This window comes from Podarcis vaucheri (genome assembly GCF_965113315.1).
Source record: "Podarcis vaucheri genome assembly, chromosome: 15".
In the NCBI taxonomy this organism is placed as follows: Eukaryota; Metazoa; Chordata; class Lepidosauria; order Squamata; family Lacertidae; genus Podarcis; species Podarcis vaucheri.
In genome coordinates, this window is record NC_138753.1 from 13274760 (window position 1) to 13294486 (window position 19727).

The following is a 19727-nucleotide window of genomic DNA, read 5'->3' on the forward strand; positions in this document are numbered from 1 at the left end:
CTGTTTTTAATATTTTGTTGCATGGTTGTGCTTTAATGTCGTAACCTGCCCTGGGACCCAATAATAAATCATAAATAATTCCACTCAGAACAAATCAGAAGCATGCCATCTCGCGCAGGGAAGCCTGCAGTTCGGATGAGAGGATCCCAAACGGTGCTCCCTGGGGAGAACAAACTGTCTCCAAATTCCCCACGTAAACACAGCCGTGGTGCATATCAAATGACAGGCAGCCCATGAAGAAGGCAAGTCATTTTCTTCCAAAAGATAAAATCTAAAAGCGAAGATTTAAAGCCCGCAATATTGCACAGCGGAGTTTAGCTAGCTGCCAGCAAGACTTCCTCGCAGGCTGGAGACCTTCCTCGTCGGCTGCCTGGTTAAGAGTTAAAATTCCTCAGATAATTCTAATTTAAACAATCTGTAGCCATCAGCACTAAGGAGGTGCCCGCCAGCTGGTGATGGTTAAGTGGTTCCTTTTTTTCCCTCTCTTCCAGAAACCTGAACCTATTAGCAAAGGGTCAAGACGTTCCGTTATACTCCGTAGCAAGTTTCAACAATGGTTGAAACCCTCTCGTAGAATGCAAGAGTCTTCCAGGGATGGGGAGAGAGAGAGAGAGAAGATTTCATTTCAAGAGAAGGTTGGGAAAGGAACTCCCACAGATCTGTATTTCCAACTTTGAACAGTGCAACTGGAAGGTCCTGCAAACTCGGGGTATGGGGGGACGGGAAGGAAGCTCCACACACTTTCATTCACAGATGCTTACCTTCCTCGCAGTTCCTTCCCGTGAAGCCAGGACAGCATCGCCATTCCAGGGCAGTCAGTGTTCTATAGGAGATCTTGTACATGGGTCTGATGAGAGTCCTGTAACTAACACAAGCAAGAGGTCACACAGACTGCTCTGCCCCAAACCTGCCAACCTTGCAAATATCAAAAGCTGCATGTTTGCAAGTAAGCTCAGGTATGCTTTAATGCAAGGCTGACACAGCACAAAACACAAAACACTCACCCACACTTCCCACTGGTCCTAGGCCTAGGAAGCATGGGTCCATGCAGTTTCCTACTTGCCCTGCTCCTTTCCCAGGGAAAATCCACTCTTTAGTGCTAAATAAGAGCACAAGCCAGGCTTTAATACTCTTAATTTACCCTGAACATTTAGGGGACTAGTCTAGTCCACTGACTGCACACCACTGCTGTTCATTCTGACAGACTGTGTGCTAAAAAACAGTTTCCCCCCCCCAAGGGGAAAGTGGAAGTTTGGGACAAGAGGAAGCGTGGATGAACTCTAACAAGGATACGGACTCCCAGGTAAGCTAGTACAGGTGCAGCCTCACCACAGTTTCATGAGAACGTAAGACCCTCCTACTGTACAAGGCCATGCTTTCTCCCTCTTCCGTGTGACAGCCCTTTAGATATTTGAAGATGGCTATCCTATTGCCTCTCAGTCTTCTCTCCCCAAGCTAAACCTGCCTAATTCCCTCAACTGTCAACACACACAAATGGACTCCAAAGCGCCCCAGATGAGCCTGTCAACTTTCTGCCAGCACAATCGAGAAAGGAGACTTGCAAGTTGGATCCCAGTCTACAAGGCAATTGTGCACTCAAATGGCTTCTTTGCAAAACTGATACGCATCGCAGGGCAAATGCTTTAAACACACAGGAGGAAGACATTTCCTGTGTAGTCCATTTGGGTCCCAGGATGCTATAAGCCGTATCTCTACCCCTCCCCACTCCCCCCCCAAAAAAATTGTCCTGACCAGCTTCCAGTCTTGAAAGTGTCCTTGTTTCTGAAGAATCAGCCTTTGGCGCCAAATGTGGGATCTGATGTTCTGCGTTCGGAATCGTTGCATGCTTGAAATCCCCTTAAAACAAACAAACAACTCTCCCCGCCCCCAAAAGTGAAGTTCAAACATTCCAGCTGTGACTATTTATCAGTGACAGTTTCGATTTCTTGGTCCCTGGTGATTCCTTGCCCTTACCTTTGCCTTGTTAAAATGCCTTGTTAAAATCAGGGTGAGTTGCTAGATGATAACCTACAGGTATCTGGTTAGCCTCTATGAGAACTGGAAAATGGATTTTAGCTGTGATTCCTGAATTGCAAAGGGTTGTACTAGATGACCCTTTGGGTCTCTTCCAATTCTATGATTCTGCTTTGTAACACGTTGGGAGGGCAGACAGAAAAGAACACTGCCCCCCCCTCACAGAAAAAGAAGAAATCATAATCTGATCCAAGCTTGCACATACCATCCTCAACAACCACCTTGGCACACCTTAGTAAAAGCTGGAGGCTGATCCTGACACTAGCTTGCCTAATAATCTCTTAAAGCCATCTAAACCCGCCATCCCCGCATTGTGTGGCCAGTGAAATTCGCAGAGTTAATTATCTGTTGCCTGAAAAAGCACTTCCTTCTGTCAGTCCAGTAAACCGACTGCCAAACAGTTCCACTGGGTGAAACAGAGTTTATCCTTTATCCTTCCCTTTAAGTCGTCTTCTGTTTCACGACAAAAAAGCCCCAAGTGTTTCATCCTCCCTTTATCAGAAAGATGGATCAGTTCCATAAATAAATAAATAAATACATAAATAAATAAATAAATAAATAAATCATAGAATCATGAGAGTTTGAAGTGGCCTCAAAGGTTATCTAGCCTAAGCCCGCCCACTTCCAATACAGCCTGTTCAAGATCGTGCACCGTCCGTAAAAGCTCTTCCAAATGCCCAACTGAAATGCCCTTCCTTGCAATTTGGACTCTGGAGCATCAGAAAGCAAATTTGCTCCATCGTCTATTTGACAGCCCTTCACGATATTTAAAGGTGGCCGTTGCGTGGCCTCTTGATCATTTCCCCTGCTTGGCTCATTGTGTTTGCCCTGTCTGCACCTTCTCCTTTTTAACTCTGTGTCATTCTTTCCTTGCTTGCTGCCTCCAGATGCTTTGGGTTCCTACTCCCACCATCCCTGAATCTCAGTCTTTAGCTGCAATCCCTGCATTGCAGGGCATTAAGACTAGATGACCCCTGAGGTCCTTTCCAACTCTACAGTTCTATGATTCTATGATGCATCATGTACACTCAACATGCCATGTCGGACGTGCTTTCTTATCCATTTCCACAGCGCACAGGTAAACTGCGGCATTCATTCCCACAGGATGGGGCGAGGACCCACCAATTTTAAAAGATCAGACAAATCTGTGCCTGTCAATGGGTACTGTCAGGGCTGGAGTCAGACACTGGTCAGAATGAAAGACATGGGGCTCCATTGTCAGTGCAGTTAACTCTGTATTCTGCTGGGTTTCATAAATGGAGAGATGTGTGTTGCTTGTGGGCTTCCACTGTGAGAATGGCCTTTGGCCTGAACTAAAGGTAAAGGTACCCCTGACCGTTAGGTCCAGTCACGGACGACTCTGGGGTTGTGGCACTCATCTTGCTTTATTGGCAGAGGGAGCCGGCATACAGGTTCCAGGTCATGTGGCCAGCATGACTAAGCCGCTTCTGGCAAACCAGAGCAGAGCACGGAAACGCCGTTTACCTTCCCGCCAGAGCGGTACCTATTTATCTACTTGCACTTTGTGCTTTCGAACTGCTAGGTTGGCAGAAGCAGGGACCGAGCAACAGGAACTCACCCCGTTGCGGGGATTCAAACCGCCAACCTTCTGATCGGCAAGCCCTAGGCTCTGTGGTTTAGACCACAGCGCTACCCACATCCCTTGGCCTGAACTCCCAGGGCTTTTTATACACTCTTAACTTCTTCACTCCCTTCAGAACCACTTTATTATTATTATTATTATTATTATTATTATTATTATTATTATTATTACTACTACAATTGATTTATCAATCGCCTTCCAAACCACCATCTCAAGGCAATTTGCATATAAGATGATCAAAAATAGGGGGGCGGAGTCAACCAATACATTGAAAACAAAGGCTAAAACCTTAACAAGTGCACACTTATAGTAAAGACACCTTTATCCAGTTGGGAAAGACCATCAAAACAACAAAGTTGTAAAGTGCAGCTAGGGGGCGACTATCATATCTCAACAGGGATGCAATTCCACAGGACAGGGGCAGCCACCCTGAAGGCCCTGCTCTGAGCTCCTGCAGAGAGGGCTTCTGAGATCTTTGCAGGAGAAACTCTCCCACAGACTGCAGCGATCTGGTGGGTGTACAAGGCAGTCTGTCAACTACATGGGTCCTTCTCTGTGACGGCGAGCAGCCTGCCTCTACAACCCTGAGAAGAAAACCCAGCATTCCAACCAAGCCAGGAGAAGTTATTCAGACAGCGGTTACCTCACTAAGTTGGCACAAGGTCCCGGCCACCGGCAGCTTTGATAAACCCTCTGGATCACAGTCTCTGAGCCATTCTGCACCTGGCAGGAAACAGTCCGGGTGACCGTGTGTTGACACCAGTGCCTGCGGAGAGGAACAGAAGGCAAACTCGATGTCATTAAGGCCAAATCACTGACTGCTGCAAATCAAGAAGGTGGGACAACGAGCACAAAACAGAGTGGGACTAGATATTACTAAAAATTCCAGTACTGGCTGGTCCACTAGGTCGGCTGCTGGGACAGAGCCCTCCCAAGGAGTCCAGCGCAGAGACCATAGCTAAGCCACAGCCATCCCCGCACTGCCAGAACGCATGGATCCTGAAATAGTCTGGGCCCCTTTAAGAGCAGAGGCTCCGCCCATTGGGGAGGAGCTAGATGCTCAAAGGAAGCTGGAGGTCCAATTTAAGGCTCTGCCTAAGTTTGCTGGTTGTTAGAACGACATTCAAGCCTGCCTTGTCTCACTGCCAGTGTAAGCGCCCCTTGGGGCTGTCCAAGGTGCTACCTTACCATGCTTTTCACTGCAAGAAGTGAAGCTATGGGGAAGGAGGCAGAGGGCATTCTCTCTCTCTCTCTCTCTCTCTCTCTCTCTCTCTGTGTGTGTGTGTGTGTGTGTGTGCAATGCTTTTTATGAGTTTCATTAGATATTACAAGTATTCCATTCATCTTCAAAACAACACAAGGTACACAAAATACAAAAAAAAGATTATGAAGAAACACCCACAGTTAATGAAAATGTTCAACACTCTATGTCTCCAGGATCTTACATCATGATTAGATAGTCTATTCGCTCTACGCAGGGCTGCCCTTGAAGCTGTCCCAGAAACTCCAGCGGGTGCAGAATGCTGCAGCGAGGCTCCTCACGGGGTCTCTGCCATGGGAGCATATTCACCCAGTGCTTTCCCAGCTGCACTGGCTCCCGGTGGAGTACAGGGTCAGGTTCAAGGTGCTGGTTTTGACCTTTAAAGCCCTTCACGGCCTAGGACCCTCATACCTACGGGAGTGCCTCTCACAGTATGCCCCATGGAGAGCCTCAAGGTCCATAAATAGCAACACCCTAGTGGTCCCGGGCCCTAAGGAAGTTAGATTAGCTTCAACCAGAGCCAGGGCCTTTTCAACTCTGGCTCCGGTCTGGTGGAACGCTCTGCCTCACGAGACCAGGGCCCTGCAGGATCTGATTTCTTTCCACAGGGCCTGTAAGACAGAGTTGTTCCGCCTCGCCTTTGGTTTGGAGCCAATTTGATTCCCCCCCCCTCTTTCTTTTTCCTTTCTCCTCCTGTGATGAGGCTGCATTTTAATATTTTATTGTTTCAATATTTTAATGTTGTATTTTAATCTTGTTTTTAAGTTGTATTCATTCAATTTGTTTTTATTATTGCTTTTTGGCCGCCCTGAGCCCGGCCTTGGCTGGGGAGGGCAGAGTATAAATAAAATGTATTACTATTATTATTACTTTTTAAAGGTGACTTCCGTCTACCTCACTGTGGGTCTTTTTTTTCCTTTTTTGAAGCAGAGGGCCTTCTCAGTAGTGGCACCCACCCTGTGGAATGCCTTCCCATCAAAGAGATAAACTATACAACCTTCTGTAGACATCTGAAGGCAGCCCTGTATCAGGAAGTTTTTTATGTATGATGTTTTGCTGTGTTCTGTTGGAAGCCACTCAGAGTGGCTGGGGCAACTCAGTCAGATGGACAGGGTACAAATAATAAAATTATTATTGTTGTTGCTGTTGTTGTTGTTATTAAAGGTGTCACATGTTCTCATCCTGAAGGCCCCCTCAACAATCTGGCTGCCACATTCTGCACCAGCTGGAGTTTCTGAACCAGGTCAAAGGGCAGCCCCACAAAGACTGCATTTGGGAAACAAGCTTGTTTCAGCTCTCACTGGAGATAGGATGAGCATCCAAATAAATATAATGTTGGCCAGCCCCTGTTTCAGATGCTAGAGAATGAACAGAGCTACTGGGAGGAAACCACAGAACTGACGTCTAGCACTACCTCTACTGAGAGGGTAGCTATCATTTTTGTGCCAATGAACCTGGAGGAAAGGAAACAAGGTGGAACGTCATCTAAGCAGAATTAAACTCCATGAAAAGATTTACCGCTGGAGGGGATGGCACTCAAGCATTGTTTACATTGCCCAACGCACTTCAAAGCCTGCCTCCCAGGATAAAGGATTTCCTAGCAATAAAGCAAGTCACCTAATTAAAAAGCTCTTCTCGGTCTGTCAGATGCACCCTCTAATCTTGATGGGAGTAACATGGCTTTGACCAGACAGAGCTGTAATTTTAAGACTAAGAGAGACGCTTTTTTTTTTTAACAACAACAACTTTCAAGTAAATAATGGAGTCGGCTGAATTTTCACAAAGCACATGGAAGAAGCGTCCTTTATGTTAGATTTTTGTGTGCCCCAGTTGTTCCTGTGTGATTCTGAGAGTCCTATCTAGGCACACTTGCAAACCTGGAGGCTTTCGGTCAGACTTGGAGTTCAGGCAACCCTAATCAATGTCCAGGAATCCAAGGAGCCATGGATATGGAAGTTCCCATGACTCTCAGGGTCTGTGCATGATACCATGGTTCCCTACCTACCTATGGCCTGATTTTTGCATCCTGGTAAGTAAGAGGGAAAGAGCGGGATTTCACAGTGGAGTCTCAACGTGCAGCCCATCCAATTTTGGACCTGTATTGTTTTTCAGTATCTGGAGTATGCTTGGCATACCTTCTTGGGGTTCTTTAAACCAGACAGCCTTACAGATAGAAAACCCCTTCACAGAGAGAACTTGTCCTTTGCATAGTAGGACATATGACCACACAACTCACAGTCGTACTGTCAGGAGCTGTGTAGACTTAATGCATTATAAGCAAGTATTCTTCATGCGCTTGTGATTCTGGCATGGCATGCACACAAAAAGAACAACAGGGAGACTGTCACTGGGTAGAGAAAATGAGACTGATTAATTCAGCTAAGAGCTACTCTTTGTTGTATTGGATATTGAAGAGTTCAAAAAGGTTGAGGATATTGAAGAGTTCAAAAAGGTTGAGAAAAGAGCAGCTCAAATGATAAAGGGAATGGAGTGCAGGTGTCTGCGACTTCTTAGTTTAGAGAAAAGATGAGAAAGAGATGACATGATAGAAGTTTATAAAATTATGTATGGCATGGAGAAAGCGGATAGAGAAAACGTTTCTCCCTCTCTCATAACACTAGGACTTGTGGCCACCCAAAGAAGTCAGAATATTCAGGACAGGCGAAAAATAGGGACTTCTTCATGCAGCACATAGACTATGGAACTCCCTCCCACAGGAGACAGGGATGACCACCAACTTGGATGGTTTTAAAAGCCAGTTTAGACAGATTCACAGAGGATAAGGCTACTGGCAGCTCTTAGCCCTGACTGCTATGCTCTAACCTCCACAGTTGGAGGCAATAATGCTTCTGAATACCAGCAGCTGGAAACCACGGGAGGCCAGAGAGTGCTCTCTAGCTTGAATCCTGCTTGCATGTTTCCCACAGGCATCTGTGAGAACAGGATGGCGGACAATATGGACCACTGGCCTGACCTAGCAGGCTCTTCTTATGTTCTTATAGTGGACTTTGGGTCAAGGTGATGCAGCTGTACATCTGAATAACCCCACTTACAGCCCATCCAAAAGATACCTAGTTGTAAGGGAAGGGAGAAGGGTTCGAGTTCTCAGTGGCAGCTAGCTTTCTATATGCAAGGAATCTTCTTTTTTTTCTGGAGTGGGAGGAATGGTGCAGTTCACAACCACATGAGCTACACAGCCTGAAGTGGTACAGGCAAGATACTGGTTGACGTCTGTGAGTTGGGGGGTGGGAATTCGCCTTTCTTTTAAACCAATATATTAAAACAGCCCCACTGATGTGCAAAAGCGTTCCAAAGCCCTAAGACGAAACGGTAATGAAAAGACCTCCATCTTAGGTTTTAGAGATTATAGATGCCCCCCCACCCCCGTCAACTCTATTACATACAGATGTACTGGTGCAAGAAAGTTAGGAACGCAGCTGGCCCTAGCCCAGGATAGCAACAGATACGCTAAGCAAAATGTAACAGCTCAGATTTCAACTCCCCAAGTGCACAAGCCTGCTGTGTCTTTCAAAACTGTGTCCATCAGCAACTCTCTGCTCAGTGTTTATATTTATGGACTGGGCTACTTCAGTATAAGTGGGAGGGCTGCCAGGGGTTTTTTTTGGGGGGTGGGTCTCAGTACTGTGCCCCCCTTGGGGGTTCTCTGCTTCACCTGGGCCACTGCAGGAGCAGGGGAAGGTCCAGTTCACATTTAAAGGCGAATCTGCCTAATTCACTTTTCCAAAAACAATTCCCAAACCAAAGCATAGCCAAAATTCACCCCTTTCCTAAATTTTACAGTGCAGTTCTCCGATCAAGCAATGTGCACTGAAATGCTTACACTAGGGTAAAGCGTTGCTACAATTAAATGCATTGTTATTGCTGTTTTTACTGTTAAATCATGCAGTAAACCACTGTTGGAGAGCATTTGTGTGATAAGCAGACATATGAGCCACTTCCTACAAAAGGTAAAGTCTCATAGCAATTCAGAACAAGAGTGAAATACTGTTATGGGGATGGTGGGAGGTTGTCTGGATGATATCTTGTGTCCCTTCCAAACCTGTGACCCTGTAACAGGGGACAGGATCTACAAGAGGAAGCTGGTGAACCGGTCAGACCAATTCCTTTGTTAAGTAATGGCCTCAGCTGGCCAGTTAAAGGTATGGAGTGATGGGGATGGGAGATAGCATACCACAAGCAGGGGGCCACCACCGAAAAGGCCTGCTCTCATATTGCCACCCTCCAGACCTCCCGTGGAGGGGGCACACAGAGATTCTGGGCCTCAGTTGCAGAGCGTGTTGGGTCCATAATTGGGTCTGGAAACGGTACAATGAGAATAGGTCTGTTCAATCAAGCAGATGGAGAGATGGGGATGCAGGACCACTCCATCCAAGCAAGGTAAAGATCCTTGAAATAAATGGAAAGATAAATAATATCAGGATCTGTTGCTCAAAGAAGCACAGTTCTGTGACTCTGCATGGCTGGAATGGATCTCAGAGCTGTGGGCTGCCTTTAAAGCTTTTGTTATCAGCCGAAACAACTGCACCGAATTATCTCCTTGTTTTCCTAAGGAGGAAAGGACTTTGTGCGATATTTAATGGAGATCAGCTCTGAGGGCACAGAAAATAGTGGGAGTGTTTTGATAAGGAGAGGGTCTCTCCCCCCCCCCACAGCCACACCCAAGCTTCTCCATAGTGTTTCATTCCAGAGAGATCTCATTTCTCTTCAAGAGGGGAGAGGAATTTCAATAAAAACTCAAAGGTCATTGCTTCTGAGAGGGGAAAGGGGGTTGGCTGAATTCAACAAAAGACGTTTTGAACTTTAAAAATACAGGGTGGGGGCAGTGGGAATATGGAACTAGTGGTGGGATCACAGATTGTGCAGGCTCAACAGGCTTGCACTACACCCAGCTTAATATCCTTGGTCCTTTAAGTGCAAGAATGTTAAGTACAGCAGTCTTTTTGCCCTTTCTTAAATTGTGGCAGTAGTTGGGTATGCAGATAGATAGGAGGATACAGATTGGTGTAAAAGATGACAGCTCTTGCAGTGATATTGCACTTGAACTATCTTGCTGGACGAAAAATCTGTGCAAATCACACACACCCCAGCAGTGGTTCTCAGTGAGTGGTACCGCCTCCTGGGAATGGTGGGATTACCTAGGGGGCGCTGGAGGTATAATTGACTATCAGACTTTGAAAAACTGGCGGTGCTTTTTTTGTCTAGGGATACTCCCATTTTCCTACTCATATTGAAATACTGCCAGAAGAAGAAGAAGAAGAAGAAGAAGAAGAAGAAGACGACGACGACTAGGAGTTTGGATTTGCTATCCCGCTTTATCACTACCCTAAGGAGTCTCAAAGCGGCTAACAATCTCCTTTCCCTTCCTCCAACAAACACTCTGAGGTGAGTGAGGCTGAGAGACTTCAGAGAAGTGTGACTGGCCCAAGGTTACCCAGCAGCTGCATGTGGAGGAGCGGAGACGCGAACCCGGTTCACCAGATTACGAGTCCACCTCTCTCAACCACTACACCACACTGGCCAAAATGAGGTTCACAAAATGTTTAGGGGTATGTGTGCCCCTGTGTCTCCCCAGAAAAAAAGCACTGAAAGCTGGTATCACCGGATCACATTCATCGATTTTGTTGAATTAATTCAACCAAATTGAATGGGACTTTATATAAATGTACAATTAATTGTTCCTGTTCTGAATTTTATTACTATCTTCCTTAAAACGGGTGGTGCAAATTGTTTCCTGGATAATGCTTTTCATAGGGTAGGGTAGAGGACATTGGAGATGAGTTTATGGAACCAAGGGAGCAGTGGCCCAGAAAAGTTTGGGGACCACTACTTTAATTAAACAAACAAACAAACAAACCATCTAAGCCTGTGGCTATTGCTATCCTGCTGAAACAACCAAGAGAGCCCTTGATTTTTTAAAAACCCCTGGTCACAAGGCATGGCTATGCTCCCCTTCACACTCACTGCAAGGTAACAAAGAGGAATAAGGCCGAAAGGAAAAGCGTGCCACACACTAGCACAATACACTGACACGCACCCACAAACACACATACAGACAGGCATCGTAGGAAGAAGAACCCTTGCCAAAAAGCAGCGGTTCTTGCCAAAGTGAGGAGGGAGGGATGGCAGGCCCCACAATTGTTTCTCGCAATATCCAAGACACACCAGGGAACGCAGCACTTGTGCTAAAAGCAAGTGTTTTATTTCAGACATCGAGTGCTAGTGAAGGTGTGCGTGAGTGTATGGGAGAAGTTACAGCCTCTCAGAAAGACCCTAGAGCTGGAGAAAGGTAATAATAATAATAAAGAAAGGATCTTAGAGCTGGGAAAAGGGGCAGAAAGGGACAATAAAAAATATCAGGTGGGCAAGGGGAGTGGATAGCTGTTTTAGTTTAGGAAGAAAAATCAGCCAAATTTGTTTAGTCCAAAAAAATAATAATCGGGCATTGTGGGGAAGGGGGATATTTTCGCCCTCCCTCTCAAAACACCAGGCCAGCCATAGCCAGGGTGGATGCCCCCAGATGTTGCTGAATTGGAGGCAGCAAAGCTTTTGAATACCAGTTGCTGGAAACCTCAGGAGCTTGAATGATGCTTATGGGTTTCCTCCAGGCATTTGGTTGGCTAATGTGAGAAGAGGATGCTGGACTAAGTGGGCCATTGGCCTGATCCAGCAGGCTCCTCTCATGTTCTTATGCATTCCAACTCCCATCATGCTTGAACACTGGTCATGTTGGGAGAGGCTGGCAGGAGCTGGGAGACCAACAACATCTGGCGGGGGGGTACAATATTGCCTATCTGTCTCCAAGAACTTGGGATCATGCACTTAAACCCATTAGAAATAGATTTTAGAGAGGCAAGGAAAAAACTCTGGGGGGGTTTTTTACTACCCAGACTAGATGTGGTGTAGTGGTTAGAGTGTCCGACTCAGAGTGGGGAGCCCAGTTTGAAATCCTTCCTCAGCCATGAAGCACGCCCTGTGACGTTGGAGCCAGTCACAATTTATCAGGTGGAAATACCTCGCAGGGTTGTTGCAAGCCCCGTATTCCCAGGCGGTCTCCCATCCAAGTACTAACCAAACCTGAGTCTGCTTAGCTTCCAAGATCAGACAACAGCGGGAGCACTCAGAATAGTATGGCCGTAGACAGCTGTGGCGAGCATGAAATAGGGCCGGAGAGGAAAGCCATTCAGAAATAATTCTGCCTCCAGTCCAACACTGGAGAAAGACTGTCACCATTGTGGCTAATAGTTGCCATTGGGAAACCGTGCCCTCCATAAATTTGCCCAATATTCTTTCAAAGCCATCCAAACTGGTGGCCATCGCCGCTTCCTGTGGGAGGGAGTTCCATAGTTTACGTACTTTCTTTTATCTGTCTTGAATCTTCCAACATTCAGCTTCATGAGATGTCCACGTGTTCTTAGTATTATGAGAAAGAAAAACTTTTATCTGCCCACTTCCTCCGTGCCATGCATAATTATATAAGCTTCTATCATATCACTTCTTACTCACTAAGCTAAAAAGCCCCCAATTCTGCAACTTTTCCTCCAGGGGGAGTGGCTCCGTCCCCTTGACAATTTTGGTTGCCCTTTTTTGAAACTTTTTCCAATTCTTCAATACCCTTTTTGAGGTGAGTTCATTGTTGGGAAGGTGGGACGGAAATCAAACAAGCAGATAATACTGGCTTTCAAAGAGGATTTGACGTGTTCATGGGAGAGGACAGATCTATCAAGCCAGCACCAGTGGTGAAATGAAACCTCCATAGTCTGAGGCACTGTACCTCTGAATACCGTTTGCTGCATAGCAACAGCAGGGGAGCACCAAAATCATTCCCCAGGTTTATTGTGGAGGGAAACCTCTTTCCCATTCCCTGCAGTCCTGACAAAAATCAAAGTCTCCTAGCAGCTGTTTATGGTTGTAAAAGGGAAAAAAGGAGATACAGCACTTTCTGAAGGAGACTGTGGTTTTACCAGGAATGGACTGCAAAACATAAGAGATGCTTGGATCAAATACGATGAGACTTTTTGTTAAAGTGCTATTTTATATTCCTGGTTCTATATTTGGTGAAGACCCTGCCATGTGGCTCTGATGCCTGCTTAGCTGGGAGTAAACACCACCAAACTCTAAGCAAGGACTTCTAAGCAGGAATGTATAGGATTCCACAGTGATTTCTGTTTTTCAGGACATTTTATACAGAACCAGGAAACAGCATTCCTTCACAGTGCCCAGGAGTTCCCAACTCCTAAAGCTGGACGGATTCAGAAGCCAAGTTCGTTTGTATGCTGCCCTTCCGATAATTTGCTTTTTGGCTCAGCCTGAGCAACTGATCCATTTAACTTGGCTCACGGTCCGGTTGAAAGTGTGTTTCCATGCAGCTCTTTTTTTGTAAAAAAAATAATAAATGAATCCCAGGGTGTCGCGGGGAAGGTGCTGTATTTCTTCAAACAGTTGCTCCCTTCGCTTTTTCTTCTTGGCCTGGCTTACTCAAATGCTGTCCAGCCCACATTTCTGCACTATGTAATAAATGCATTTTTTAAAGAAAAAGAAAGAAAGGTTTGCTCGGAGCTTACGGGCAATCAAGAGCAGCTTATCTCTGTAAATGTGAAGTGAGAGGCACTGGCTTGTGTAAAAGCAAGTTCCCATCCTGTATTTCTTCATGCTGCTGAGTTATGAGGTGATTTGGTTCACAAGTTCATGGCATCTCTGAGGTTAAGCGCTTGGGTTAAAACCGCATCTGCCTATTCTGTTCTGCTTCTCCCATCTACTGAGTCCCGCTCAGGACAAACTTCTTAAAACAAAAACTCCCAGTTAACAGAATAAAAGGCCTACACCAGGCCTAGGCCATTGGGGGGGAGGAGCTAAAGACCCCCCCCCCCCAACAAAATTCAAGGAGAGAGCCAGGCCTCCTCCATATACTGCGGCCTGCGGCAGGCCTCCCCACAGCTGTGCCAGGCCTTGCCGGGCCTACCCGTAGCTGTGGCAGTCCCTGCCAGACCTCCTCCTAATGCATGACATCAAATGTGTGCGCTGTGCGCATGACATCACACGCGCACGCTGCCCACCCCCCAAAAAAGTTGGACAGAACCCGGTGACTGTAGCCCAAATCTTATGCTCTCCTTAAGCCTCAGCTACACATTAGTCTACCTTGAACAGCGTTTGTAAAAATGGAAACAAAGCTGTACTTGAAAAGAGTTCTGGACGCTCAAAAGCATTATCTAAAGGCTATGTTTTCACCATCTTTGGCCACGGCTGTATTACTAATGGGGCATTTAATACTGAATGCATTGTTTGTTTGGTGCATTTACATCTCACATTTCCTCCAAGAAGCTTAAAGCAATTTACCGTATTTTTCACCCCAAAAGACGCACCGGCCCATAAGACGCACCTAGTTTTTTTGGGGGGTGGAAATAAAGGGGGAAAATTTATTTCCCCCCCCAGGTGCGCTGCGCTAATCCCGAAGCTTGGGGCGTGCGGAGCTCAGCGCACCCCAAGCTTCTGGGTGCCAGCAAGCGGTCCGCTAGCCCTGGGAGAGCCGCGCGGTTCTCCCAGGGCTAGCGGACCGCTGTGCTAATCCCGAAGCTTGGGGCGTGCGGAGCTCAGCGCGCCCCAAGCTTCTGGGTGCCGGCAAGCAGTCCTCTAGCCCTGGGAGAACCGCGCGGTTCTCCCAGGGCTAGCGGACCACTGCGCTAATCCCGAAGCTTGGGGCTTGCGGAGCTCAGCGCACCCCAAGCTTCTGTGTGCAGGCAAGCTCTCCGCTAGCCCTGGGAGAGCTGGGTCTCCCACAGCTAGCGGATAGCTTCCTGAAGCCTGGAAAGCGAGAGGGGTCGGTGCGTACCGACCCCCCTCGCTCTCCAGGCTTCAGCGAAAGCCTGCATTCGCCCCATAAGACGCACCCACATTTCCCCTTCATTTTTGGAGGGGGAAAAGTGCGTCTTATAGGGCGAAAAATATGGTTCCCCCCCTTCCCATTTTGTCATCACAACAACCCTATGAGGTGTTGTCTGCTGGGATGAGAGACAGCGGCAGGTCCAAGGTGACCAAGTGAGCTGCATAACTTAAGGGGAACTTGAACCCTGGTTTCTCAGGTCTTAGTCCAACACCTCAACCATTACACCACACTGGATCTCTTTATATTTTTTTAAAAATATACTTTACTTTTAATTTACTGTAATTTACTTTTAATAGAGAATGTTGTGTGTCTGCAGTTAGGGTTGCCAAACCAGCAGGGCTGAGCTGAAATATCCAGCGTTGCCTGGCCCCCTCCAGGTGGCAGGGGGGGCTTGACTCTCCAGGTGAGCAAGAATGCCTTTAATTAATTCACTTTTTAATGAAGAAGACTATATGTGCAGCTTGCAAGTTTCAGCCCAGCAGGAGCTGGCTGCAGATTTTTGCATAGGCTCCTTAGCAGGTCTGCTTTCCTCTGCTCCCTCCTCCCAATTAACCCCCATTTCCAAGGCTCAGTGGTGGGAGGGGGAAGAATCACAGGGGCCACCCCTGTGGCATCAATAGGGCGCATCCCTAAATCTCAGGTTTGGGGCCTGAAATCTGAGGGTCTGGTATGTTCCTGACCTGGCAACCCCAGAGGCAGAAACACTTCTTGCTGGAAATCATTGGAAAGTAGAGGGCTCTCCCACTTGTGGGTTGGCCATTTGGAGAACAGGACACTGGGTTAAAATGGGCCTGATCCAAGATAGAGGGTAAGGATTTGCTGAACTAAATATCTGAACTGGAATACAAAAAGGGAGGTGTGAGGAGGTCAAGAAACTAGTGATGAAGTATAGGTTATGAAAGTTCTAATCTTTTTTCTGTTCTGTTTGTTGATGTTCTTTGTTCTTTTTCTTTTATTCTGTTAAATGTTTTTCTATTCTGTATTTTTATTAATTGTTCAATAAATATTATTTTTTAAAAAAACCAGGCCTGATCCAGCAGGGCTCATCTTCCATACCCTCCAACATTTCTCTGATGAAAATAGGGGCAATCCTAAGGGAAAGCAGGACATTCCGGGATCAATTCAGAAACTGGGGCGGCTTCTGTAAATCCGGGACTGTCCCCTGAAAATAGGGATACTTGGAGGGTTTGCATTTTGTAGTGTTTTCCTATTATGTTAATGACTTGAGAGGGATGCAGGAAAATCAGCAGAGATTGGCAGAACCCCGACACGACAAATTCCCAGGATAAAGCCGCCCAGGAGGCCGAGCCACTGCTTCCCATCAGGTCCGCGCAGCCACTGCGCCCGTTCAGACAGAGCCGCCCCCCAAAGCGGCAGCTCCTAATGTTTCCCTCGCTGCCCCCGCCCCGACCTCCCTCTCCATCTCCTGACATGCTCAGCTTGACCCACTAACTCAAGCCAACTGTGGAAAGGTCAAATGCAAAGACTGACTCCCAGAAGGGAGAAACCACATCAAGGAACTGGAAAGGAAAGGAGGGAAGGCGGGGGGGGGGGGGAGAGAGAGAGAAAAGAAAAGAAACAGCAGGTCTCTCCCCCAGGCCCACCACCACGCAAGCCTTCAAGTCTGGCAGGCGCAGATGGGGGGAGAAGGAAACGAGGCGAGCTTTACGTTTATTTATTCTGGAGCCAGACCTGAACAGGAGCCAAGCCGTCCCGTGCCAGCATATAATAAGAGCTCTGAATTGGGTAGGTGGGTCTCTCACACACAGACACACGCTAACTTTTTGTCAAAAAGTATCATGTTTCTAGACCTTTTGGTTATGAGATTTCTGGCAGGGACCATTTTCCCCCTGGAATAGTCAAGTGGTTTTCTTCCTTTTTTATTTTTAGGAGAGTTCTTAGGAGAAATCCCTATTCTCCTCATAGGGTTACAATTCCCAGAATTCCCTGTGAAGAGGGATTGACTGCTTAAACCTCTCCAGGAATGATAGCTTTGGGAGAGGAATAGGGGGTCTCCGCGCAACTCTCAGCACCCTCGACAAACGACAGCTCCCAGAATTCTTTGGGGGAAGCCATGACTGTTTAAAGTGGGTGGAAGAGTGATGTAAATGTGTGGTTCTGATGTGGACAATGGCACAAAATCTTTGGCTTGCACTCGCCGGCTTCTCCCTTCCCTCTGGTGATACAGGCCACATTTGCATTTAAAGATGGAAGATTCGTACATTTGTACAATCAGTTTGTACTTTCGATTCTCGTCTTTTCCTCCCAAAGCGGGTCAGCCTTAGGACGAGGCTTCCTCCGCTCCAGGTCATTGACAACTTTAGGCTGGTTCATTTAGGCTGGGGAACTTAGATCTCTTCGGAAGCAAGGTATGGGGTCCAGATTCACAGCTGTTCTCCGAAATGTTGGTACTGTAATGCTTGTTCTGGAAATTAGAGGTGCTCCCTCTACTGGAAGAAATTATATTCCAGGCTCGTGACTTCCACTACAGCGACGTCCACATTTTCCACCTTGGAGAAACTCTTTGCAGATCACATCCAGGCCGGTGACAAAAGCCAGCACCCTCGAATGCACCTCACGAAGGCCCATCAGTATTGAAAACTGCCCACCCTCCAGCAGATGGCTATAAGCCACCATTTTAAAATTCCCATAATGCCTTGGGACAATGGCACACTGGGAAACATAGAAAGAAATACTTGAGTGAGTGACTGAGTAATCAATCATATATAATTGTGGAGTTGGAAGGGACCCAAATGTGTGAGTAGTATATAAATTTATATAATTATATTACTTATAAATATATAAATTACAGTCTTCGTCAATATGTTGCCCTTCAGCTGTTTTGGACTACAACTCCCATCAGTCCCAAAATACCTGGATGCCACTAGGTTGACAATGGTTGCCCTAACAGATTGAAAGTTACTTATCTAAAGCAAAGAACCTGTGTGCAGAACTGTTATCAGCGGGTCTGGCTGATTGATTCCCTGTGTTTTAAATCAGAAGCTGCCCCCATCCGTGGCACTAATAGGCCAGGAACAATGGCATTACTAACCTCCTCAGTCCCTCCTAGCTGAGAGTTTTAAAGGTTTTTTTTTTACATTTTTATTTTCCTTTAAAAAGGGGGGGTGACACAAATGTATTTAATATCAATTTATATATTCTATTTTTTATTAAGTTAATGACACTGTGCATTAGGGCATGTTATTTTAGTGGGTGAAATTTCATTTTTGCACATTTCTTTGGTGAGGGGTCTTAATAATTTGTTTTTTGGGTGTGAGGATTTCAAATATGCTATTATTTTTTGTGAATGGACAACAGTTAGCTTGGGACAACATTTAGCTTGGTAAGTCTACATTTAATGAAGATGCACATAAACTGCTTTTGGAAAACCAAAGAATTTTACCTTCTGAAAATGTCAGGTAATGCTAAATAATAATAATAAACAATAAAAATAATATAAATATATAACTGCAAGTACTTGGCAATCATTTTTAATGATTTCTATGTAATTTTACAGATGTTTTACTTACCAAGGAAAACTATAACCAAAATATCTTTTGAATTCCCAAGTCATGTTACAACTTCTTAGCACCCCTTGTTTTTGGAAGCTGCAAGCTCAAAAACTCAACAAACCCTACTGTGTGTATCAACTTTTATTGGTCTGTTGCCTTAATCATAAAATCATAGAATCATAGATTCGGAATGGACCCCAATGGTCATCTAGTCCAACCCCCTGCAATGCAGGAATCACAGCTAAAGAATTCCTGACAGATGACCATCCAACAACCTCTGCTTAAAAACCTACAATGAAGGAGAACCCACCACCTTCCGAGGGAGTCTGTTCTGCCATTGGGAGCCATTGAGAGCCAGTGTGGTGTAGTGGTTAAGAGTGGTAGTCTCATAATCTGGGGAACCGGGTTCACGTCTCCGCTCCTCCACATGCAGCTGCTGGGTGACCTTGGGCCAGTCACACTTCTTTGAAGTCTCTCAGCCCCACTCACCTCACAGAGTGTTTGTTGTTGGGGAGGAAGGGAAAGGAGAATGTTAGCCGCTTTGAGACTCCTTCGGGCAGTGATAAAGCGGGATATCAAATCCAAACTCTTCTTCTTCTCTTCTTCTTAGCATCAGAAAATTCTTCATGATGTTTAGTCAGAATATCCTTGTAACCTGAATTCAGTGGTTCAGGCATATTTGTTAAAAAACAACAACAACTCAACAACTTTTGGGTTTCCCTTTAAAAAGCTGAACAATTTTGTGGTCTTCCTTTAAAAAGCTCAACAACTTTTGGGGTGTCCTGGTTTTTACTTTTTGAAATTTGGCAACCCTACCTCGTATAACCTATCAGTCTTCTTTTCCCCAGGCTAAACATACCTGGCTCCCTCAACCATCCTTCATAAGGTGTCATGGAGTGGCTGGATGCAGGGGGGGGGCAGCTGGGGAACCCCCAAGGGAACTAGGCTCAGAGCCAGGGGACTGGTGGTGGGACGACAGTGAGTGGTCAGAGGCCAAGAATAGCCTGTGGCCAAGAGTTTCTTCACCCATTTTAGGGACTTGGAAGGAGAAACTTGCCTGCAGAACACAGTGACCTACTGGGTATATGTAAGGCACTTGGCTGGCAGTTCTTGATGTAGCTTGGAAGTCAAAAGATACTGATACAGTATTTGTAAACGGATAATGTAATTATTAGTTTTTCTGCCTGCTGCCACTACCCTGAACAACCAGTTACAGTATATCCAAATAAAAAACATATCCCTCATCTTCAACCTCAGAAACCACCATGCCAAATTTGGGGGTGGTCTATTCAGAGGTGTCCAAGCCAGCACAATTTGGTGCCCCATCTTGATTCAAAATGGCCTCCAACGGTTTCCAAATGTAGGGCAAGAATCACATGATCTTGGGGACCATTGTGTCAAACTGGGCAACCATAC

The 19727-nt window shown here is 46.2% G+C and overlaps 1 protein-coding gene across 3 annotated transcripts in view; it reads right to left on the reverse strand.

The window, feature by feature from the left end:
- Nucleotides 1-19727, reverse strand: part of COL26A1 (collagen type XXVI alpha 1 chain) — a 98607-nt gene that overhangs the window by 75464 nt on the left and 3416 nt on the right. For 2 of the 3 annotated variants that reach the window (XM_082201480.1, XM_082201478.1), the window contains exons 2-3: nt 4281-4403; nt 762-865 (exon numbers count right to left, since the gene is read on the reverse strand). In XM_082201480.1, the coding sequence (XP_082057606.1) occupies nt 762-865; nt 4281-4403 (227 nt within the window). The remainder of the gene's footprint in view (nt 1-761; nt 866-4280; nt 4404-19727) is intronic. The other variant, XM_082201479.1, reaches the window with a different exon arrangement.